We start from the raw sequence: 25,945 nt of genomic DNA, 5'->3' as shown, positions 1-25,945 counted from the left end.
CAGTTCGAAGCATCAAGAGCAGGAAGACCACTTTGGGCCAACTGGGAGACACCTGCACCAACTAAATGACCCCACAGAGGAAGCAGGAATCATTTGTCACAGGGAATGAGAGTGGGAACAAATGAATCTATGAGCGAGGCAGCTAGGAAGTTCTGGTTGGAGGGATCCATTATCAATCCACTGCAAATTTCTTGCAAGGTTAGTTCTGTTCTGGCAGAGCTGGAGGCTTTTACTTTAATCCATCTCTAATTAACACACTACTCCTGATGATCTCAACTGAAACACTGCCATGACCAGAGATCCTGATGCAGCCTCACGGCAGGTAACACTGGGTCTCGAGCAATGGTTATGCAGTTACTCAGTTATTCTCTCTGCCAGTTAGCTCTATGATGAAGTAGAACCTATGCATTCAGTAAAGGATGTTTGAAAGGATGTGTTCCATTTCCCCTTCATGCATAGGATGGGACATATGCTTTTTGTCACAAATAAGATATCTAAAAGCTAAAAAAAAAAAGCTCATAGTTCTTCGAATAGCCATCACCCAGTTCTCTGAATGTAAAATCCAGGTCTTCTGACAGATGCCCTGACAAAAGCAGACATACAGAAAATGCAAGATTTTCTGTATAAAGGAAAATAATAGCTGTTTATTGAGGTGCTGATGTGAAAAGGTTTTATTCATCATGACGTAAAAAGCAGCAGAAGTATGCCTTCCTTTTGATTCTTTTGCTATTTAATAAACAAACTCATGCAGACATACCTCATATTGATCTCCAGGGCAGAGCCGAGCGAATCCAGCCAGACCTGAGAAAGAAAGACACAGAGGGGCTGTGGGAGGGCCTGGGCTGCCAAGCGTGGCTGAGCCCACAAGTGGGGTGCAGTGGGGTGCCCAGAGAGCAACACTCTCCTGCAGCCCCCCAGCTGCTGTTTATATCCCCCCTCTTACTGTGCACCCTCCAAACCAAGACAACCCACCATAATTTTCTTCTTTATTTTGCGTAAAATTCATTGGCCTGTGGTTTCTTGCACATGGAATATTTATACCTTCCAGCTTTTTTCCCAATTAGAGCCTAAAGTTTCCTTTTCTATAGTAACTATAGAAAAAAGAGAAACAGCTTCCTGACGTCATCTGGCTTCAGACACTCAGCTGAGAGCCCTTCCCATGGTGAGGTGTAGGCGAGCTGCTGATCCCCCTGTAGCGCTGCTCAACACTGACTGACCGAGCTCCACGCTTCAACACAGATTCCTTTTTAGTACATCTTCAGGGAGACACAGCAAGCAACAGGGGCTCCTTCTGCTTGGCATTTCCATAACATTATCATTCCCATAATAGCTGAGTGTCTTTCAATAGTAAGTGCATCACAAAATATGACTGACATCTGTAATACCAGATGAATCCCATTTTCCCCCAGAGCGGGAGAAGTAGCACAGCAAAGCACTTGTGATCTATGATTGGTTTTGGGGTTTTTTAAGGTAGGACATAACAATGCTATTTTTATATCAGCACTGTGTATATGAAATGAAAGTTTCCTGAGGCTCCACACTGAAATCCAAGGGGAATTACCACCCCTCTCCTGGCCTGCTGACCTGCTTTTCTACAGGATTCAACTGGTTGTTTTTCCCACAGAGGGAGCTTCTCCTTTCTCACAGATTCCCCTCAGTATGTAGCCATTGCACTTGTTTTGGTATAAAAATTTACCCAGCTTTGCCTGTGTGAGCCTAAATCTATGCCTCTAGTGTTGCAGCGCCCAAAGAAACTGTCTTGAGGCCACATACAAAGTCTGTGGCAGAGAAAGGGATGCCCCAATGCAACACACAGGGGTGTGTTAGAACCAAGGCAAGTGTGACGAGCCCTAGTGCTGGCTGTATTTGCAGGGATGAATTAGTCCTGCTAGCTGTACTGTAGGAGCAACTCAATCCCTGCATGCAGTCATGGGCTGTCCCCATGATCTGCTTATCTGCCTCTTCCATTTCTTTGACCAGAAGTTTTCTTTGCTCATCTTAGTGTTCAGCAGAACAGAGAGGCCCTTGCACAGAGCTCATATTACCAATTCCTTTCTAATTTATTTACTGTTTATAAATAATTTAAGATTACTAGCTCTCCACCACTGCTTCTCTCTCCCCCAGCATGCTTTTATAAGTGAATTTGATCTCTCCTGGGACACATCACCAAAAGCATGTAAGGAAAATAAAAGGTCCTTTTTTTGCCCAGTGAATGGGGTGGGTGTGTGAGGTGACGTGGAGCTTAAAACTCCATATGGATGTTTAGGTCTGTGAGCTGTGACTGGCCCAACCAGGCTGGTCAAGTCTTTTCAGCATGATGAAGAGGAGGCTAAATGCTGACTTGACAATAGGGCATAAGTACTTTCACAGGAAACAAATTTCTGGTGACTGAATGGCTTTTGGGAACTAAAAAAATGGCAGGAACCAATGGCTCCATCATACAATTTCAAACATCATGCCTTTGTAAAAGCACTGGGCCTTCAATGCAGGCAGGACAGGAGCTTGCTTCTGAGGGTCAGCATAAGTAATCAGGGGACAGGGTCATCACGGGGCTGTGGTAAGGCGGCAGGGCCACTTGAAGCTCACACAGCATGTGCATGCTGGACTCCTGGCTGCTGGTGGTGGAGAGCCACTGCTGTGTCAGGCCAGCATATTGCTCTCCCTTGAGTGAAACATCTGGGCTTTTCACCTCCTGCTGTCCTGGCTCTTCTAACAGCTATAAGGGCACTTTCCTGTACATTACAACAGGACACACAGATTCCATACCGGAACTTCCACACTGGGTTTTCCCTGGTAAATTTCAACAACTGATTAGCTAAGTTAGCTAAGCCTGCTGGCACATTTATTATCTTGATTCTGAAAAATGATTACGCTTTTTTTTTTTTTTCCTATAAATATCAGTCATAAAAGCTCTGTGCAGCTCCCCTGCTTCCTGACAGCATTGTGTAGGTTGGCTTGCTTTCAGTGTAAGTGACAGGGCACAAAATAAAAATAACTTTCACTGGAATGGCTAGGAACAGATAAGCTTTGGGGAGAGGAATGCTTTGATTTCAAATTAGATCCTAAAGTTAGCTGGATATGCTGCAGTATAACTTAAGGGGGAAACTTGCTGTTTGATCTGCAGGCTTTTTTGCCAAAGCTGCTGCAAGCCTTAGCAATAGTGGTGGCTGTATTGTCCTATAGGATTCCTATTCCTAGGGAAAACTATCTAGATAGAAATCTCAGATGCCCTAATTAAAGAATACTTAATCTGGCATTTCTCTTTGCTGTTTTCTAATTTGGGCTTCTTTACATGATGCAAACTGTGTTCAGAAGCAGATGCTGCTTGTGCTCTGTGCTCTGCTCCTGCTCATGAGTGCAGTACCTGCCTTCTCCAGAGTCCTTGAATTTTGCCCGAGGATTTGGCATCCGAAAGAGAAGGGGTTAGACCTCTTCAGATAAGACATTTGTGACACCGTGACACTTTCTGCAACACATTCCACTGCCAGGAACTGTGCACTGCATTTACAGCAAGTAAGGAAATACTCCAAGGGAGCTGGAAAATCCCGTTACACACTCTGTGACATTGTTTCATTCAGCATGTCCATGCTGTGGCTCTGCTTGGGTTCCTGTACAGAAATATCTGTCTCAGTCTCTGTGTGTTCATCTAAAACCTGAGAGATGGAGCTAGGAGAACTACAACAACTGCTGCAATTGTCTTCTATAATATGAGAGCACAGAGTAGCTATGTTAATTTAATCTAAGATTAATCTTAATCTTATGCAATGCAATCATAGGAAACAACTGTGACAAGGCAGGCAGAATCAAAACCTTGTATGAGATTTGTGAGCTCTCAAAACTCCACCAGCAATACTGTGGATGTTTTAAATGGCAAGATATCAAGTGAAGAATTAAGAGTTCATGAATATTTAGATGCTGACTTTGTTTTATAGAACTATTCTCATGCCAGTGACTGAAGATCCAAAAAAGATATCCCCTCCCAATATCTTCTTTAAGACATTGAGTCTTAAAGGGATAATAGCATTAGCAATACTTGATGATCCATTGAGGCTTCAAGTAAAACTGATTCCATTGTATTCAAACCCATAAACTCCCCTGTCATAAAGACAAGGAATAAAATGGAAAGGTGAACACCATCACAGTGTTATCTAGGAAAACTATCCCCAGCTTTTTGATTTTTTACATTTGGTCAAAAATAGTATTGGTCAAAATTAGCAAAAGTAAATGAGTTAGAAATAGCTGATGTCAAATTAAGAAGGTATTTTAAATTTCAAGTTCAGCTCCATGGCAATTCAGATAATTTCCCAGACACCTTCTCAAAGAATTACTGAAAATAGAGGCAACAATTACAGCAGTCTTCAAAACGGAATTGCTTTCGCTGTTGGGAGGAGTCTTTGTGGGAGGTAATTAGTCTAGAAAACAAAAAGCAGAATCTCAGAAAGTCTGCAAGCTTTGGTGTTCCTGTTTCTGTAATCCTTCCCAGTGGGCAGGGGTGTGAATTGGGGGGTCGAAGGCTCAGCAATGGGTGGGAAACCCCACCTGTCATAAATGCATGTCACACAGCACATCTCAATTCCCTCACCAATGTGTGCAGCAACTGCTACTGTTTCTGAGAAAGAAGGGAAAGGTGAAAAGGCACTTACCTTTCATCTTGATGCAAAACTCCCCCAATAGGTTTTCCAGCTCTGCCTCTATGGTACACATGTTCTGTGTTGGAAAAGAAAACAGTGAGGGCAGACAAAACTTCTTTGGGATTTTTTTTAAAAGGTCTGTTTGTAAGCATAGATTCAAGATATTTTGCAATAACATCAATCTCAGAGCTATCCTTCTTGTTTAGCTAGGTCTGGCCCTAAAAAATGGCAACTTTGCCTGCTTTTTTGACACTTCAACCCTGTGCTTCTCTGCTGCTTCATGCTAATCCCCCTGATGGCAAAAGGGAAGCTTTTGCCCTTGGAGCATAACCTGCTCACTGTTCTGGTCCTCTCCAGCCAGGACTTGTGCCAACAGCAGCAGCTCTATGCCAAAAGTGGCTCCCAGCATGATTTAATCTCTCAAGAAGCATGTAGTACATATAGAAAGAAGGCTGTGAGAGACTGGGTATTAGACCCTCTCCAGTTCTTCCTTCAGGTTTTGGAAGGTTGTCACAGCTTGTGTGCCGGGAAGTCTGCAACACTATCAGACTTGCTCATCATCTCCTGACTGTTTAATAAAATAGATTTTGATTACAGCAAGTACAACACACAGGATGCAGCATATGTCTGTAGGCACATCGTTTCCAGTCAAGCTGCCATCCCTACATCTGCAGGCAGGAAGGAGGTAGTAGGAGTTTAAGTAGGTTTGGGGCAGATTTATGCTTTGCTTTTTTTTTTTTTTTTGCAGTTCCTAGGTATAACCCTGCTCTCATAGAGTCTAAACTGTTATTTCAAGGAACTCTTAGGGCCCATGTAACCTGTCTTTGTCAGCCATCAGGTATTCACCTGAAGAAAAACAAATAATAATTCTTCTTTGCTGAGTTTGCTTTCATTTCTTCTGTCTGGATAAAACTCTCCCTGAAATTAGTGGCAAAGTTCCTATGGCTTTCAAACAGTGAGAGAGTGAAAAGAATGAACTGATGATGGTGTACCTCTGTGTACTCCTTGTAGCTCCTGTTGATTTCGGTCAAACTCTCTCGAGCTGCTTTGCTGGCAGGAGACATTGCAAAAGCTTGCTTCATTTTGCTGGCACCATCACAGAGACGTCTTTGGATACAATAGGCTTCATAAAGCTCATCCACCTAGTGGGAACAAGGAAAGTGTACTGAAAAAAAACCCCAAGACCCCAGCAAAATAAAGCAAACACAATGAAATAATTTGTACTAAAAGAAAACTCAGCCAAACCATTATATCCAATGGAGGGGCTAAGGAAATGAAGCTGTGATAGTGTTACAGTCTGTGGAAAAGAAACACAAGATGAAAGTAACTTCCACTGTAAAAAACTCAATAGAGCAACAGTAGAGGCCAGCAATTCACCTGCTTGCATTGCATGCCTCTAAGCATTTCTACTCATGCTCTCCCCATTGTAACAGTGAGGCAAGAATGCAGCCAGCTTCTCAAACATCTCGCTGTGGAAGAGCTCTTTAAAAGGCAACTGCAATGCCCACAACTGCCAAATGCAACTGGAAGTGGTAAACAGCACATTTAACAGGGTCAGCAGTGGTTTTGGATCCCTAATACCCCTAATGGATCAAAGCTGTTGCAATATTTGACTAATAGGTAGTACTGGAAGCTGGGAATAGTATTTTGAACTCTTACTGTCCATCCTCCAGAAACTGAGAGTCCTACTAGGAAACAGCACAAGTAAAGGGCTTACAAACAGCTGATGTCAAGTTAAAAAAGTATTTTGAACTTCAACCCCCCCCAGACATTTACATCTAGTTTTTTCTTACTTTCTTTTCATGTAACTTAGGGACCCAACATATTGTAAGCATTCTGGAAGTTTTGCAAAGCATAGTCACACACAGTATGAAGTCTCACCTGGATCTGACTTCAGAGGGGCAATGGATTTACACACCTTGTGCTTTGGTTTCCCTTTTCCCTCTAATCCCTGTACTGAATGCATATATACTCCAACTGAGTAATACATGCACATATATACACCAGCTAGATATAGTGGTTTATGTTTTTATAAACTAAATCTGTCAGATACAGAAGATGTGAGTTTTCTAACTGGGCTACCAGGGTGAGGAAAAGGACAGGAATTGAAGAAGCTGTCTCTTCTTTCTGCTTCTAACATCCCTCCTAAAACAGGATGATATTTGGGTTTTACCTAAAATAACTCTTTCCATTGTTATCTCTGAAATCAAGAGGTCACTCTGTGTCCCACAGTGCTCCTGCTCAGCAATAGATTTTCATGGCATAATTTCTCTCAATGAAAGCGTCCAGCACCTTGGCTTCATCAGTCTGTGATTTTGTGTGCTGCATTAGAGATGAGCCTGATGTGACAATCCAGGCATGTTTCAAATCCCATTTTCCAAGTTTGCTTAACATCTAACAAAAAGTGCTGTTGCTAATTTGTTTGGAATGGGATTTGTCTTCCTGATGGCTTCAAAGCCTTGGGTCAATTTTTACAAGGCTATCTTGAAAAACTGGGGGCTGAAGCCTCTGACTTGAGGACACCCTACCCAAAACAGCAAATGCTTTGCAAAGTGAAAGAGTTCAGCATAAAGTAATGAAGACACAGGCATCATTTTGCCATTTTGAAGTGACAAAAAAAGCTTTCTGCACTCATATTCACTCTTGTTTCTCTTGCAAGCCAGCAAACTAAAGACAGCTACTATAAATAGCTGTTGTTTGGTATTTACTTCTGACATTGGAGTGGAGCCTTGGTCTGGGATTGATATCCTGCTCCTGCCCATGTGAGTGTGGCTAGGACATGCTCATCTGCTCCCCAAGCATGTGGGATCTCCTGTGGCGCACCCCATTTTCCTTGCTTTACAGAGCAGTGGCAGGTAAAAGAGAGAGGGCATCTCTGTGTCCCTGATTAAATACTGCTGAAAAAACTCTTTTTTATCATTAGAAACAAAGATGTTTCTCCACCTGCCGAAGCCCGTGGGCTTTAATGGCACACACTCTGTTCGTTTTGTCTCTGTTGCCGTGGGTTACAGAGAGTGAACTCACGTAGCTGGCAAGTCTGAGTAACACTGACCAGCGTTACCTCTCGCGTTTGGTGCTTTTCACTCTTATTATAAACCCAGAAACCATTAGCTCTGAGCAGGCTGAAGTGGGAAGGATTTGAATGGAAATGTTCCTCAAGTACTAATTTTTGCCATTCATGTTGCCAGCAAGGGAGTAGGTGGCTTGGGGAACAAAATCTCAGTCTATCGCCTCATGATTTATATTTTTATTTTCAGCTCCAAGAGTAAGAGAGGACTGAAATGAAAAGGTTTGGATAGGTTGTCATAATTAGAGGACTTGAAGCTGCACAAATGCTTTTCAAATGATTCTCAAAAGACATTTCATCTGTCAAAAAGAATTCATTCCTTTGTCAGGCTCAAAAAAGCAACTAATCACTAGCAGATATGTTTATAAGTAAAGGAATACATGCCATGGATTTCATCCAGCTCTAAAACGTATCAGTGTAAATCACAAGTACCTCCACTGATATTCTCACCGATGCATTCAGGTGGATGTGGGCCCCAAACCACGCAGCAGAAGCATTAGCAGTGAAATCCAGGAATAAATCCAAACTAGCTGCTGTGTGTGCTAGAGATAACTGCTGAATTAAATTGCTTTCAGATGCGACTCTCCTTCTATCTAAAGTCTGACAATAAGCATGCTGTGAGATAGATTTTCCCCAGCAAGTCTCCAACCCTATGTTCTCTCTGTACCTAAAAGTATGTGGGAGTGTCCTGGGGCATGGCTGGACCTTGAGGTCTGTGTGGAAACCCTTTCTTTGGCTCCGACCACCAGCCTATCATGGAAAAAACAGCCAATCTGGGAGCAGCCTCCCCAGCACAAAGAGGTAGCAGGAGGCCAAGGGTTTGTTTCCTCAATAATATAGGAACAGATGCAGAAGAAAGATGATAGGAGAGAGCTCATTACCTTGCTAATGTGGAACTCCAGCCTTCTCATGTATCTCTCAACTGCTTTGATTTGCTGAAAGAAAGGAAAAGACAGAGGTGAGGCATCTTTAAATAAATCAGTAAGACACTGCCACACTAGCTCTGCTAGTCCCCACGGATCCAAGATATTCCTCCTTAAAACACACAGGATTTCCTTGACCATGAATCCAGAATCAGTTGTCCCATCCTACTACTGTTAAGCTGCTGCTGACAATGAAGCTCCTTCACTTTTTTACCTAATGTATATTTTTAAATGAGAGTTTTTATTTGATGGGATTTCTCTAGGTTTTTCTAATTATTAAAAAAAAAAAAAAAAAACAAAACTACAAACCCAAAAAAACCCAAAGAAAGCAGAGCTTTTTTTAGGTTAAAAAATAATGTTTTCAATACTTTGAAATCCCATTATTAATATTGATCAGGTTTTACATTTCAAGATCCATAGCCTTCCATAGCAAGCTGGTTTTGAAACTAAACCCAAGCTTGGAATTTTGTCGGAAAAAAAAAAAAAAAGAAAAGACTTGCTCAGGAAATGTTTTTGAAAGCTTTTCTTTCACCTAAATTTTCTGGCACGGAAAATGTATTTTCAATTTTTCTTTCTTCAGAACTGGCAGGAATGAACTGGGGCTTTACCTGGATCCCCCTCAGCCCTCTGGTACGCTGCTATCAGCCCCCATCTGACTGGAGCTAGCTGAGAGAATTTGCACAAGGGAATGGATTTAATGGCTGTCAGCTGAGAGAAAAAGGAAGTCCCTCCTCTGCCTCCTTCCTTGCCTGGCAGGGGTCTGTCTCTCTGTCTGTGCCCATCCCAGAGCCAGTCTGACCTGGCAGACCTCAGAAAAAGGGTTGGTGGGGTATGTTTGATGCCAGATTAGTGAGCACACTGTGATGCTGCATTAGTGGGCAGGAACAGAGACCCTGGGAAGAAGAGGGAAGTGGGACTTCTTCCTTTGAAAATGCAGGTGTTGGCGTGGCTAGCAGATCCCTCTGAGAAAGGTTTCCATGTACACTGTATGGATATTAATGCTTCCTTGCAAAATGAGTGTTCAAGGGAGTAGCATACCTTATCTAAATCGTACAGGACTCCCTGCAACAGAGAACACAAAACTGATTAATTTTGCAACACAACAGCACCATGAGAAAGTAGTGTTTGACACTTAATAGAAATCACAAACAATACCATGGCTAAAAGGGAAGAAGAGCATCAGTGCAGATTCCCTGTATCCCACACCCATCCCTTGGCTGCTCCAGCACCTCAAGAAGGCCACTGTGCATCTACACGATGAAAAAGCATTGCACGTACCAGGCGTGAGTTTCTTTTCATGTCTTTTAACTGAGTAGTCAGCTTATCCAGCTCTGTCTGGTGGACTTCCAGATACTCACTGCAAACACAAACCAGAGAACGATGCATGAGCTCTGCAGCACATACCAAGCTGGCTGATGACCATCTTAAAAGAAAATCTGCCTGACAAATTACTTTCCGCACTGGATGTTTACAGACAAAAAACTCATTTACATTGATCTGTCCTAAAAGCAGCTCCCTGCTGCCTTTTTGGGAATAAATAGGAGTCCCCTTATTTAACAGTGTGTAAGAGCTCGGTGTCCTCTTTACACTGAACAACCAGTTTCAAGTAAGCTAATCTGCTGCTTAGTTTATGGGCTGGTGCCTTCCAGTCTCTATGCCTGTATCTGGCTGATAAAAGCCCTGTTATCATCTGGGATGTTATCTGAAAGGCAATACAAGCCTTTGATAGGACTCTAGGAAACTCAGAGGGGAAAAAAAAAATCTCACGTTGAAATCACAGGCTTTGGGAGCTTTTCTCAAAATGTGAATGGAAATGGGATTCTGCCTCCTGTATTCCTGTTTCCCATACAAATATTTTAGATACTAAGTGTCACAATCCAGACTTCAAGAGGTGTATGTTCATCTCTTATGAGGAAGGATCCCTGTTCTTGTTTCTCTAGGCTCTAAAATGTCACAGAAAGCTTCAGTCAACAAGCAGGATAAAAGCTCTTACTCCAGGCCACTTTTCAGGGCTCGGTAGACCTCTTCCATCCTTTTAGGCTGGGGTTCTTTGGGCGTGGTGCTGTTCTTATGGCCCAAATTATGCATTTTCTTCACTTTTGCTTGGGGCTTCTTGAGTGCAGAGGAATTTTCAATAAAGGAGTTGCACCTGCAAAATTAACATCAAAGAGGAAGAAATTCATATAAATCATAGAAATCTCAAAGGAGTGTAGCTTGAAGAAATCTTCTGATATTATCTCTGCTTGCAAAAAATGAATCTGCTTCTGTGCCTGCCAGTTAAAGGTCTGCATTTCTTTATGGGTTAAGAATCTGAGCAGCCTGGGATATGTGCTTCCCAAGACATAAATGCTTGTCTGGAAATGCAAGGCCGAATCTGAGGCTCATCAGACATTTCTCTGTCTTGCACCATGCCTGTCCTAACTCACATTAGAGAGCCCATGAAAGAGCTGAACTATATCCAGGTGCTAGGAGCCCAGATAATCTTAGGTGTAAAGCCTGAGGGTCCTAAGGAAGACTGGGATTTAATTAAGAGAGTTTCTGGAGAACAGCATTACTGATCTTGAGTATGGAGTGTATGGCAAAGTGAGGACAGTTGTTGGGTAGGTCAGCATCTAACAACCATCATTGACTTGGGCTGGCAATGGGAGCCCCTTTGCCTGCTGTTACTCCTCAGTTGCTAACTGGTGGTCTGGCACTGGGAGACTGCATAATTTAAAATCAATTGTAAAGTAGCCTCTGGGAGCATCCACGACTGCACGGCTTGGGCATGCCTGACTAAAAGCCCTAAGTCCTGTGTAGCTAAGGGGCAGTGCACAGAAAGGCTCCACAGGCACGCTCCAGGAAACAGCTTTGTTTTGAATTCGTAGCAGTGCAGCAATGAGAAAACTGTCTTTTAGGCAGCAGTGGTCTTAAACAGGAGGTGATGGCAAGTGCATCATGTACAGTGTTCCTGCACATTTCACATGTTGAAAAGATCACTGCATAAGTTAAAATGGTTCTCTGAAATTCTCTTACAGCTCTGAGGCATGTGAGGAAGCCCTGCATTAATGGGGGAGAGGCAAACAGGCTGAGGGATAACAGCTTAGTCATACAAAAAATATACAGAGACATTTTAGCCTAGGACACTTTATTTGGCAGAGAGTCAGAAATAAGGAAGTCCTCTCTCATCTCCTTTCCTCCTTCATCCCCTAAAGCCCAGAACTCCCTTACAGCCTGATTTTGAAATTCCCCTTAGAGAATAAGGGCACTTGCCTGGACCGTCTTTCCTGAAGCCCGCTGAAGCCAGCGAAGGACTGACTTCTAATAATCCCATTAGGACCTCCTGGGGAGAATGAATGTGATCCTATTGACATGATGTCAGGGAGCTTCGGAGATATTCCTGAAAAACAACAGAAAGCATGTCAGTGAGGGTGGAATTACAGTAAAAGGCAGGCAGTGAGGCCAGACAGCCTGGTGTCCATCCGTGACATTAAGGGGTACCTGAACCCCACGAAGGGCTGCAAGCCAGGGCACAAATCTGTTTGCATTTCCAAATCATCCCCATTCAAAACCAAAACAGTCCTATTTTAACTTCCGACTTCCAGCCCAGGGTCTACTGAAAATGTACCAGGGACACAAAGAGGGTCTGGATGTGGGACTAGAAACCAGATACCTTGATGTGATAATCCCATCCCCAATTTCTGCCATGCCTGGCTTCACCCCCAGCCCCAGTGTCCCCATCTGTCCTGGGAATTATTATGGCAGCGTGCAGAGCCCTTAGGAGGTGCTCACTGTCACTGCAAAGTGTGATTATACACAATAATAATTTTAAAAAGGATTGATACATCATGAATGCCCTGCAGCTCCCCTTTGATCCTTGCTCCCATGGCTGCTCAGCCCAGGGGCTGCTGAGAAGACGCAGTGGGTGCATGTGCAGCCATGACATGCCTTGATGAGAGGGATGCCCTCCACCGTGAAGAGAGAGGAGTAAACAAGCTCCAGGCACTGTATGCTCTGCATTTCATGTGTCTGGGGGGGCCTCAGCAGGGAGGAAGCCCTTGCCCTCTGTGTGCTCATTTCCAATGCCCAGCTTGGCATCTGCACTAAACTAGGATGAATTCAATCCATCCACAAATAAATAGCAGAGAAGTGCTATGGTTCACAGCAGCTCTATCTGCTGCCACAAAGGAAAAGGGGGATGCCTTTATCTTCCTTTTCTCCTTAATCCACTGTTGTTCTTGTCTCTCTGCCCTTGGAAGACAATTAAATTGATTTTTCTGCTGGCTTGGTTTTGTGCTGCTCTGGTAAGAGGATTGGCCCCACCAATTTGTGAGGAGCACCATGGTCAACACAGGCCAGGCAGCAGGGCACGGAGCAGGAGGAAAACGGGGATGCTGGAGAAGAGGGAGCTGGTCAGCGGGTACTGCCAGACACGGCTCCTCCATCCTGCAGACCCATCCTTTCACTGCCTCCATCCTTCCTGGGATGTCAGTTCAGCTGATGACACAACTGTGCTGTGAAATGGACTGAGAAACTAGGCCAGCTTAAAAATAACCTGACAGAAAATGAAAAAGAGGGGTTTTAGCAGTTCTTTTCCCTCTGTTTTAAAAGCTGGACTCAGCTTGCCCGATGGTCCCAGTTCATTTCACTCCAGTAGCTGGGCTGAGGGATGAGCTTGGTAATGAAGCAGGATGGTATGGCAGGGGCTGGAGCTGCCTGCAGGCAGTGGAGCTCATGTTCTGTGAAACTCTGACAACTTTGACCTACAGGGCTGAGAGGGTGAGAGCAAATCTAAACCGCCCTCTCATCCCCACAGATCAGGAATGATTGCGAGTGCCCAATAAAGCAGCCATTTGTGAAAGCCAGAGATCTACACTGTGAGCCTTCACAACTGAACATATTTATTAATGATAAGCACCAGAGCTACGTGGTGCTTACATGGCAAACATTCACCACAGAAAGCAAATATGTGGGGAAACATTGTGCACTGCTGAGTTATATTTAATTTGTAGCCTTAAGCTGGGCAAATACTCTTTGGGGTGGCAGTAAGTGCCATGGTGAACTACTGTTTCTCTTTGGAGGAGACTGTATTGCCCAAGGAGCAGCTTTGTCGGGAATATTTCTGCAAGAACTCTGCCAGAAACACTTCTTCCAGTCCCAGCATTGCCAGCACTACTGCTAATGAGACATTTTCTCTATTGCACAACCCAACCAGACTGCATCTTCCTGTTTTGGAAGTGAGGGCTGTCCCCTTGATTGAATAGCCTCAGAGATACCACAAGGGGTCAAAGACAGTTTTCTCCTCCCTTGTGGTCAGCAGGTAATGGTACTTCACTATTCGTGTCCCAGCCTAGCCCAGATGTAGCCCACCCAGCTCAGGGCTCAGAGAGTTTAACCACAGCAAGGATAAACCCCTGGGACAGAGAAGTTGCTGTCTGGCAGACTAGGACCGTGAGCACCTGTATTGGGCAGAAAACCACGGATAGGGGAGAGCGTGGAGGAGCAGAGAGGCTCTGGAGCAGCTGCTCCTCACAAACTCAGAAGATACCACAGTGAGGATGCACTTTGGCTAACTCACACAGGAATAAACATGCTCCAGTCACAGCTGGAGGTACTTGAGTCTTTGGTCAATGAGAGCCCAAATTTGGCTCTGTACTCACCCCTACATTCATAAGGCTCTCTCCACACCTCTGCAGGGCTGAGCTGTGCTCAGGCTTGCTGATACCTGGCACAGCACTTGCCAGAAGGCATTTTGCTGCTTCCAGGGTCAAATCTCACATCCCTATAGATGGTTCAGAGTTTCCCTGTGCCAGATTATGCCTAACAGTTCAAACTCCACAGAGAGCCACCTCCTGCGAGACAGAGCGGAAACCACCTGACCACAGCACTCTGGGGTCTGCACAACAAGTTCCCTTTGGGTTTGCAAATGACCTTTAGACAATTAGGCTGCAATCTGCATGCTCCCATACAAGGATTTACATTAAAAATCTGGTCCAGAGTGTCAAGGAGCAGAAAGAAAATCCCTTGCAAGTGTTCAGTACTTGCATGGCTTGACAGGAACATTAACACACACACCCTGACAACATCTGGAGACCTAGGAGGAGCTAAACAACACTGACAGTCAGAGGAGATTTAGCTGCATAAACATCAACCATTCCTCAAAAAATAAGAGAGATAAAACAAAACTTGAAATTGGGTGCTAATCACAACCACATTGGCTATGAAAAGGGCTTTAGATTCAAAACTGTTGTGAAAATGCTAGCATCTTCTGCATGATGTCTCTTCTCTATTCATATGAACGGAATACGAATGGCTTAGTGTCCAAATCTGACTGTGCAGAAACACTGGAACTGTTTTGATTTTCTTTTCCTTTGGGCTAACTTAAAAAATAAATAATCTTGGAAAAGGAATGTACTTATTTATTTTCTTTATTTTGCCCAAGAACTCAGATGGCTTTGAAAGGCTTTAGTAGCTAAGACTTTCCCCAAGATACCAGAAAAAATGTGCAAGAAGTGCAATTGAAATGCAAATTGAAGACCTGCCTGGAGCTACTTTTGCTTTGCTTTTGCATAAAATGGTCAGAACTCAGAGCCCAGATAGGCTTGTGGCCTCTCCCTATATATTTATATATAATCTTGGTGAATAATGTATGTTTAATTTCGGTACAGAAAAAAACTGAGATAAAAGCAGGTAGCAGTAGGAACTGGTGAAATATCCCAGCTCTGTTCAGTTATTTTCCATTGGTCAGGTTAAAGATTGACTCTATTGTACCAACACCATCTGTTCTTAAGATTTAAACTGATATTCATAATATGACATCTCAGATACTTCCAATCATCCTCAGAAAATTGCAGACTCTGCATCAGCTCCTTGGCCCAAATTCACAGAGACAATGGCTGCATATGGTCACTGCATCAATGGATTATTAATGATACCCATCTTGCAAATACACTTTGAGTGATGAGTATCTCTCATGTTGTTGTGATATCCTCTGTTGAGAGGGATTTATTTTCCTGCCTCTTAAACCATTCACAGGTCTCTCTGCTATCAACTACATAAACCTACCTCTGAATTTAATAATACAGTTGTATCCTGATGATATGCATGGGTGCAGTTGCTAGTATAATTTCAGTGAGGCTCAGCCCATGAGGACTCACCCAGATCTCTTACTGACCTGACAGGCATCCCCACAGCTGAACACCACTAAGGGCATTCTGCTGCTACACCAAGGGAGCGATCAAGTTTCTCAGTCTACATTTAGCAGTTATATGATATAATGCTACTGTCTTCTACATGCAGTATAAATTTTGCTCTCAATATAATGCAAGTTGCACATCTGAAATGATATTAAATGTGATTTGACATATCTATTTCAGCAGTGGAAATAATGACTACACTTACACTTTTAAATCTATATAGTTAATGAACCAGGGATGTTTCATTTTAAAAAGACACCAGTCTCTTTACTGCTAATATAAGCATGCCCTGTGTAGAAGTATAATTAATATAATTAATACTGCACATGCTAAGTGCAGAGCAGTTGAATGATGAGCCCATCACTGTGTGGAGGGATAAGGTGAAATCCTATCAGTACTCCGCTGCCCTATTCGCTGACAGCTTGCAGCAAAGAATGGCAGATAATTGATGATGCCTCTGTCCTCAGGGAAATAAAAGTCCCCCCTCTCAGCTCTTCTTTCAGTCTGGAAATGGGGAAACAGCTGAGCCCTAGCTAATGAGTGGGGAAGGGACAATCACTTCCGCAGGGCTGCTCTCTCTTCATCACCCTAAGCACAGACCTCTACCTCCCACAGTGCCAAAATATTTGATAAACAGTATTTGATTCAAGCTAAGAGGGGAAATTCAGGCAGAAACATATTTGCTAAATCTAGTCTGACTTTTGCACAGCCTTTTTTTCTTTGCTTCTTCCCCATGACCAGTTTGGAGATGTTATGTTTTGCCCACCACATGACAAGGGGAAGTTGGTTTTGCTAGACATGTGCTAACAACCATGTAAAGCTGCAATATACAGTGGTGATGGTGCCCTTGATTCCTCCTGTTCTCTCCTTGTAGCAGCTACAGTTATGGCTCCAGGTCTAGAATTTGCTGTAAGGTGTGAGGGAGCTGTCTGCAGCTGAGGCTTTGAGGACACTTCGAGATTATGTATAATCGCTGATTAAATGGGATAGGACTGAGTGACTGAAAGCATCCTTGATCATCCTTTCTTCCTATATTATTTTCCTTTTGTGACACATGGTTCAAGGTTCATTCTGGATCTCAGGAGAGGTAATTCCTGCAGTGAGATGGTTTGTATGTTGATCTATGATGGTCTGCAGGCTGCCTGTTAAAAATCAAGTGATAATTATTTAGATTAAGGTGAGCTGAGGGGGTCCACTAACTAATGTGAGTGGATGGCTATAAAAGCCAACCGATTCTGTTTGGTGTGCTAGGAACATTTCTTACCTGCAAACCCGGGGTATGTCTGACAAATGAACCGATATCTTTGTGACTAATGAAAGAAAAGAACATTTTCCTCTCTCATCTATGCCAAGATCTATATTCTTATTGGGCTGGCTGCCCTACAAAGGAGAAAAACTTTTAAATGCAATGAGATGAAATGTCATTGCATCTCTCCAAAAGACAAAGGACCATGCATCTCTCCAAAAGACAACCACAACAAGGGAAGGAACTGTTATGCCCTAGTAGTCATGTCATCCTCCATGCCAATTCTTTCTGTTTTGCACTCATAAGCCCAAAGAGCAAAATGAAATTCTAAATTTACACATACTCAGCGCCAAGCTCATTAAGTGCACCTTCAATTCATGCTGCTTGCTTTTGTAGCCTAAGTCTAGCAATTTTTAATATTTATTTTCCAACTTCGTTCTGATTTAGCTGAATCACTTTGGCAATACAAGGCCAGCATGGCCAGTAGCCCAAATAACCACCTGGAATTTATGATTTCCATGTTCCCTCAGCTCCCAGAAGGTACAGAGGTATGCATCTTAGATGAGAAAGTACACATCCTTTTGGGTTTTTTAACATAAAAATTTGACAGTGCTATGTGGGTAAGAGTGCTCAGGAGCATTATAAAAACTTTCACAAGAAATTTAATTCTTGCACAAGAGTTTTTACACTTTCAACACAAAAACTCTTAGGCATGAGTGAGCAGGCTTATAATTTCTGTATGTGTCAGCAAGATTTCTGTGGGGTGAGGGTCTCCTGGAAGCACCTGTAGAAAGGTGTCTTCTGTTGGTCACTCAATTACACAAACTACAACCTTATGCTCCCAGTGATTGGGCTGCTCCTCCCTTGTGCAGGGCAGCATTTGCTAGAGCTGTACAGACATGTGAACTCCATCTGAAGAACTATTCTTGGTTGCCAGAATAAAATCATGTGCATTTTTTCCACCCAAGTCCAAGGCTTAGAGATATTCCTAAATAGTAGCATATGGCTACACCGACAAGCACACTTCCCAAGCTTACATCAGCCGGTGAAAGGCCAGCAGACCCGAGAGCTTCACACGTTAATTTTAGCCTACAGAACGAGCCACATGGGCTTACCCACACGGCTGAAGAGCAGTGCTGCACAGAGAAGGAGCTGCAGCTGAGATGGAGCCCCCTCCTTCAAACAAGACATGTGGGAGCACATGGGACATGCTTGGGTGGGCATCAAAGTCATTGGTAGCCACAGCACAGGAAGGGAAACTTCTGCCCCGCCTCTTGCAGCAACAAGAATCTTAGCTGAGCCCACTGCAGCTCATCCTGCTCTTGCTGAGGTGGTCTCTTCCCTCACCATGGACATCCTTCACACTGATTATCCAGCAGGCTCTCTCTGAAGGCTTGAGCACACTTCTCACTGATGACTTTATGTCCATCAGGGACACCTACAGTGATTCTTTTATTAGCTGTATTTCAATACCTTCAATTCAGGTGGATTCCATTCTTACAACGCACAAAGAAATGTTTATGCAACTGATGCATCTTTTATAGCTCTTAAGCCCACAGCTGGGAGCTTTACTTTTTCATGCAGAAATCCCCACAAGCGAGCACAAAGTGCCATTACCTCTTCCTTAGAAATGAAAACGTAGTATCGCAGTACCAAATTTCAGCTTTTGTTTCAAATTGCATCAAGCTTTAGGAAAAAGGCTTGTACTTTATGGCCTCATTTCTGTAAGAACATTTTAAATATTGCATGTAAGGGCGTTTTCAATTCAAATGCTACAGTATTTGCTAGCTCATCACTAGACACCCTGAGCAGAAATACAAATTGTCTACCATCTGGAACAGCCCATGTTGTTTTTCTGCTCCTCCTACCCAAACTAGATGATGTCCATTAACCTTTTTATTGCATAAAAAGCAATAGTAACAGTAAGAAAAAAGCTAATGGTCCAGGTCAAGAGCAAAATGTTCAAGTAAATATGACTGCAAATGCATAGAACCCGATAGCTGGTGCTCCCACTGTAATACAGCTCCATTTATTCAGTAAGTCATCTCTCACACCAGTGTAGGTACCAAAGTCAGCATGAGGACTTTTCACTTCATTTTATTTTTATTGTAAAACATGCCTTTAGCACTAATTCTTATGACCTCACTAGAACACAGAAATAAGGATTGGCAGTGGCTAAAGTGAAAGCAGCACCCTTTTTGTCTCATACCACAGTTAGCTTTTTCCCTCCCCTTTTTGCATCTACTGCTTCACCAAAGCTCTCAGTGCAATGCCCCCGTTTCTCTAGTTGTGTTGCCAGGGAGCCTCTGCTTAACCTCCCCTCAGAGAAAGACCTACACTGCACCTTCCCCCTGGTACAGCTGAAAACCTAAGGAGAGGGAAATGCAAATGAGTTATTTCACTGTAATAAACCCAAGGAAAATAAATTTGATCCTAAATGGCTCTGCACACAACAGATGGGTTCGTGGCAGCTGACCTCCTTTTTTTTTTTTCAGTTCCAACATTATTTCACACTGGTGGCTGGGGTGAGCATGCGCAGGAGCCCACATGGAGCCCTCCCTAATCTTGCTCCCTACAGCATTAGAGACATAGGGCAATCATATTCAGCTGGCATTAGCATAAATAAGCAAAATTTGGTCTATAACTGTACTTGTGAGTGTGGCTGAGGGATCAGAATCTGACCATCTAATTACATTTGACATTCATTCATCTCAAACCCACCCCAGTATGCAGAATTATCTTTGATTAGAAGTCAACTCCAATTCTACTCATCACTGATAATTCTCTATGTCAATGTAAGATTTAATTAAAAACAAAGTCCCACTGCCGTTCAAGTGCTGGCAAATAATCTAAAGAAAAAGCACTTCTGAAACCCAACTGAGAACAATCCTCTCATGCTTTAAATCCACCTTGCACAAAATCCCTAACAAGCGGTTCAGCAGAGTGGCTTGAGCACACAATTAACCACACTGTCATTCTGGCAGCACTGCACAGTCATAAAAGTGCAAGACTTTGGGCAGCTCTGTTATCTATCCCTGCATCAGGAGATAAACTACTAGGAGCAATCTTCTGAGCAGTAGTAAGACTAGCAGGATGCAAAACAGGTTGTGGGAACTCCTCCAGCCAGGAGCAGCCTGGCTACTTCTCCACCTCTTTTAGCATATGCCTGGTTGACCACAGATGTCACGTAATTTTAATTTCTTAGCTCAGACCACAAGAAGTGACCAACCTATTGCCCATTTTGGCAAGCATTAGCATAAGGGGAGGCCTAGGAACCTGTGAGTGCTGTGGGTGGTCTCCCTTGACCCTTACTGACCAACAGCAACATCTGGAGTAACAAGCCCAGGAGTAACACCTGGGCACAAGTGGGGTAAGGCAGCCCTGATGTCAATAGATGCAGCTCCAGTGGGAGTCCTTTGGCAAAATCCATGATGAATTTGACCAGTGACCTAAATTTGCACGTCAAGTGTAAGCAGCACAGAGTGGCTTCACTTTCTCAGACTGCACAAGGAATGAATATAAAAATCTTCTCCGTGACAGGAGAAAAAAGCAACGGCTAGCAAAGCTGTCCTTGAGAATGCTGATTTCTTTAATTACTTTACACCAACATTTTTGCTGCTTTACAACCCTCATTTAATGCAGATGGTAGCAACATGGGCAAGGACAGCAAGCTGAGGATACCATTTCTTTGCATCTGCAGGAAAGTAAATGCATCAAGTAAACACATGCAGGATGGTTGGGTAATCAGTGGGCTGCTCTAGAGATTGTTTTCCCTCAGCCAAGACAGACAAACTAGCTGTTCTCAGTATCCATTCCAGGTACGCTCTAATATAAGCATGAGTGAGCTAAATTAAACAAGTACGACAGGCTTTTCATCCCTGAAAGGAAAGTAAAACATCATTGTTGTCAAATCCTTTCAGCCACTAATGAGATACAAACGCTTTGCTGCTCCTTTTTAAATACATGGGATTAGGGTGACTTAAAACTCCCTGGATGTTTATATGATCATTCTATTTCCAGGAGTGTCGTAATGGCACACTGCTCACTAAAGTACTGTTGAACATACACCGTTACATGTCCTAGGATGAAGATCTTTAAAAAGCTGGATGTTCTTCTCCTAGACATCCTAGTCATGAGCAGTGCAGAAACTGATTTATTTAATATTTTTTACACCTTACAAGTGTGACCACTTAAAGAGCATTGCCATAAAAGTCCTGTGTTACTTCATTTACATTTGGCTATAGCATCTGTCTGAAGCTCTCTTCCAGTACATCAAGTAGTTGAACACTGTCCATGCACAACCAAGAATGGTTGTCTGCTCTGATGCAGCTTGCTTGTCTCTTGGCTTCAGCTCATTTTCAAATTCAAAACTTCAGTCTTCTTACATATATGACTTTAAGAAATTTTATTTAAAGGTATAGCAGAGTTCATTATTCTCTTGGCTACAGTATTTCAAGCTTTTAAAACCTCTTGAAGGCACAGGATATGAGTATGTATCTAATACAATGAAACAGCCTAAACTTCTTCCAAAACACCACCATTTTCTCTGATCAGGATCTTTAAAGGATCTGTAAGAAACATCTGAAAGAGTGAGTATAAAAGGGTAAGGGTCTGTGCTAAGGTCCCTCTTAGGAAAAGCTTGTGTTAGTGACACTGGTGCTGGAAAAAGAAGTCTTATGACCAATGGGGCAGCTGAGCAAAATAAAAAAGGTGATTGCTATGTGTAGACTGCCAGAGGACACAGCTATCCCAACCCTGTCCCAGACAGTTATCTTATACCACGTATCCACAAAAAGAGCAGAACAGCTTTACAGACACACAAGTGTTTACAGGAACCACTAGGAAAAAATACCTAGAGTTTTAGGGAGACCTGCTGTCCTTACCACCACTTTCTGAAACTACATTTCATTTCAACACTTATCAAGATGACTCAAAGTGCAAATGGAGCCCAGAAAGCCAGCAATATTCTGTGTTGCATGAAAAGCAACATGGGCAGCAGGGTGAGGGACACTGCCCCTCTGCTCTGGTGAGACCCCAAGTCAAGTACTGCATCCATGTCTTGGGCCCTCAGCACTGGAAAGACATGGACATGCTGGAGTGAGTCCTGAGGATGGAGCACCTCTCCTACAAAGACAGGCTGAGAGAGTTGGGGCTGTTCAACTGGCAAAGAGAAGGCTCCAGAGAGACTGGATTGTAGCCTTTCAGTACTTGAAGGGGGCTTGTAAGAAAGATGGGGTCAAACTTCTCAGCAGGCCCTGTAGTAAGAGGACAAGGGGCAATCTTTTATAACTAAAAAAGGGTAGGTTTAGACTGGATATAAGGAATAAATTATTTACAATGAGGGTGTTGAAACACTGGAACATCTACAACAGAGTGGCTGCAGATGCTCCATTCCTGGAAACATTGAGGTTGACTTGGAATATACTTTGAGCAGACCTAGTCTACTGGAAGGTGCCCATGATAGGGGCAGAATTGGAACTAGATGGCCCTTAAAGGTCCCTTCCAACACAAACCGTTCTACAACACCGAGATTCTCAGTACAGAAAAGCTGTTCTCTCTTGACTCTGAAATGGCTTTCTGCTCCTTGGGGCAAAAGAGGTTTTACTGAACAGTCACTGGCACAGTTCTGGTTTAGGCCAGATAGAGCTTTCTTACACAACTACTGTGCATATTTTGGGAAGCATGGACCAAGGATCATTCCCAAAGCAGTCCTGATGTACTTTCCTCCTCTGAAAGGTAGGGGAGTTTAATGCCATAGATACAGGCTGGTCTGTGCCTGCTGCTGTTCCTGCCCAAAACATTTGCAAATGCCTGTAGTTTACTGTCACAGATAAAGCCAATGCAAACCTGATGAAACTCTTAAAACTACAGCAGGTAGATCTAGTCAGGGTTAATTGGTAAATTTAATTTTAATGGGCATTAAAAAAAACCCAAATCCTGAGTTTAAAATGCCATATGATCCAGCTATGCTATAGGATTAGTTACCATTTGAGTTTTCTAGACACAGAGACATTACAGATAAACTAAGCATGAACCAGAAAGATCCAACAGTGCTTTTTGCCACTGAACTACTAGGTAGTTATCTTGTGTAACTTTTCATGGCATAAATTAAGGCAGCACATCTTGGCTCATTCCTGCTATTCCACAGTATGCCATTTAAAAGAAAGACGTACTGGGGCCATTGCAGGCTAATGACAAGCTTTTAGGAATGACACCGTAGCTTGTCCTCTGCTGCCCTTCCTTTCTTCTTTCCTTCTCTGTTGATTTCTGCATTTTCCTATTCATGTCATATAACACACCATTAAGGAGATAGGAAAAGGAGGATATAATGGCCTTTCATGAGGATGGAAAATTATTTTGCCCCTTTCCCAATGGAGGCAATTGTCTTCTTCAGCTGCTGGCAGCATGACATGCCCACAAGAAATACAGTGTCTGGAGGAACCCTGTGTACACGGTTCAGTTTAAGATAGAAGCTGCCACACTGGATCCACTGCTGCCACCTTCTCTACTAGGAAAGAAGATGATTTTCTTTTTAAGGGTAGAGCTAGGAGAGAATGGGAAAAAAGCAACCTTTTGCTGGTTAACTGCATATGAAAAGCCATCTAACCTTTAGGGAACTACTGTTTTCAGCACAGGGCATGGAAACCAAATGTATTGAAAGCACTTCCAGTGCAGCACTCTACATGATGGAACAAGGCTTTGTGGTCCAGCTGTCATCTGGGGAGATGATGACAACATCTCCCTCTGATTTCAAAGAAAGCAAAACCTCAGTTTATGCAGGCAGAATTTTAAGCTGATTATTTTCTGGCCTCAGCTGAGTCTTAGCATTTTTAATACAGCTTTGGTTTGGTTTTGTGTAGCACAGATGACTTACTGCAGTGTGCAATTCCAGCTCCTGGTTTTATTAATCTGAACCTCTAATAAACTAAACATTCTTCTCTGTTTATTTTAGCAAACATCTCTGCTTATACACAAGATTTTGTGTATATCTAAGTAGATGTGACCTGCAAGTGTCATACTGAATTCAAGAAAAAGCCTTGTGGATCAAAGAGCACCTCACAGCCAACTCTTCCAATGCCACCAGCACCTATTTGTGAAAACCCAAGTCCTTCTTTGAACTAACAGAACACTGTTTTGTGGATGTACTAAATGAGACAAGGAAAGGGTAGTCAGTCATGCAGGGCAACACTTTACACACTTAATTGAGCATTGGCAACAGCATTGTCACCCACTGACGTGCCTGCTTTGTTGGGAAAGTGCACAGGTTGCTGCCATGATCCAGCGATGCTTACAGGGGTGACCAGAGAAAAAGGTGTGTCCATACCCAAGGAGACTTACTGGCCAAATATTACTTGCAGGGATATTGTTGCACAAAGCTGCAACATACACCACTACTTCTGTACCACAGCTAAGAAGTTTTAAAATCAATCATTTTAAAATTAAATACTAACAGAGGATGTTAAGCTGCTTAATTATGGAAAATACATTTTCCTTCATGTTATATAACAAGAAAATGCCTATCAGACTTTGAATACAGAGCTACACTGTCTGCCCTACCTGCCTGCAGCAGTATCACAGACCACTGTCACCATGTCAACCCCAAGCACAAGCCTTGATCCTCAAGGCTTCTAAGGCACCCTCAATGAGTGCATTCACTACAAGCAAACAGTTTTTTTCTTTGTTCAGATTCAGACTTCTAGCAGCTTCAAGACAAATCTTACAATGAAGAAAGACACCTCACTGAGGCAGAAATCAAGCAGTTTTGGCTGGTCAGACAGCAAGATGTTAATTTGGGGAAAGAGAAGGGAAGCTCTGGTGTTCAACCTTGCACGGTCTGTTGAAACATGTACCTCCTGCCACTATTTACAGATGCTTATTTGCCTGTCTCCTACAGATTTCACTGAAAAGGAGTTCCTTCTTTTGGTCAGCTCAAATACAAATGTATAAATAGTAAAAGATAGGGTTGGTCTAGACTGGTGTTTTGTAGAGGAAAAGGCACAAGCTAAAACCAGAACCTGGGTGATGACGAGACAGATTTTCTGTGCTGCAACTGCTTTTTGGAGTTAATGGATGACTAGACATTTTCCTGTTGATGAGGCTTTTCAGGACAAAATCATCTATTACAAATCTCTGGGTGTTGCAGCTAGATGAGGTTTTTGAATTAAAAAAAAAAAAAGTTGATTACAGAAGGGATTATTTGCAACAGTTCTGGTGTTACTGAAGGTAGGTTACCAGCAGGCTGCACAACCTGGAAAGCAAAGCTGCTGCTGCAGCTAATCAGGCTGTTTGAGGGCCAGGACAGAGGGCAGGCTGTGAGCAGTGGGACTGCAGTAATGAGATGGTTGGCTCTGCCAGCCAAGGTCAGCTTACTGGAGGCATCAGAGACCAGAGAGCTTCTGATGCTCTAAAAGAGCTGAAAGATAAAATGTATTATTGTGACTACTTCATGTGTTGCTCTGGTTCCAGGGAACTGTCAGCTTCAATTTGTTCCTCCCATTGAAAAGAAGAAAGATTGCTCGCATACTTCTGTGCTAATCCGTCATTTCTTTTGTGCTGGTTGGGAAGTAAAAATTACAGGATACCCTTGCAACATAAAAAGACACAAGAAAAAGATGACTTTAGGGAAAAAAGGCCAGTCACTTCTTGTGTCATGCTTAGAGGACTTCTTGAGTCCATTGGGTGCAGAGCCTGTATGCAAAGAATAAGACAAGGTCTGTACTTGTGGCTACCAAGTACACTATGAACCTGCCCTTCTCTACACCTACCAAATCCCATGGGGTAACACGTACTGGAATTGTCATTTTTGATCATGGCTTGGTTCCTGGAGCCTCGCTACAGCTCCCTAATTAACCTGGATGGGACTGGGGAGGTGGCATCCTCTTTCTCCCAAAGAGCACCAGACC

The 25,945-nt window shown here is 43.1% G+C and overlaps 1 protein-coding gene across 1 annotated transcript in view; it reads right to left on the bottom strand.

Moving 5' to 3' along the window:
- RIPOR2 (RHO family interacting cell polarization regulator 2) overlaps positions 1 to 25,945 on the bottom strand; it is a 66,777-nt gene that overhangs the window by 20,839 nt on the left and 19,993 nt on the right. The window contains exons 2-9 of the mRNA XM_053987145.1: positions 11,874 to 12,000; positions 10,615 to 10,770; positions 9,900 to 9,978; positions 9,660 to 9,683; positions 8,580 to 8,633; positions 5,624 to 5,773; positions 4,644 to 4,707; positions 758 to 801 (exon numbers count right to left, since the gene is read on the bottom strand). Of these exons, the coding sequence (XP_053843120.1) occupies positions 758 to 801; positions 4,644 to 4,707; positions 5,624 to 5,773; positions 8,580 to 8,633; positions 9,660 to 9,683; positions 9,900 to 9,978; positions 10,615 to 10,770; positions 11,874 to 11,974 (672 nt within the window). The 5' untranslated portion in view covers positions 11,975 to 12,000. The remainder of the gene's footprint in view (positions 1 to 757; positions 802 to 4,643; positions 4,708 to 5,623; positions 5,774 to 8,579; positions 8,634 to 9,659; positions 9,684 to 9,899; positions 9,979 to 10,614; positions 10,771 to 11,873; positions 12,001 to 25,945) is intronic.

This window comes from Vidua macroura, chromosome 1 (genome assembly GCF_024509145.1).
Source record: "Vidua macroura isolate BioBank_ID:100142 chromosome 1, ASM2450914v1, whole genome shotgun sequence".
Taxonomy (NCBI): Eukaryota; Metazoa; Chordata; class Aves; order Passeriformes; family Viduidae; genus Vidua; species Vidua macroura.
Note: the sequence above shows the minus strand (reverse complement) of the source record. Positions and strands in the feature narration are given on the sequence as shown.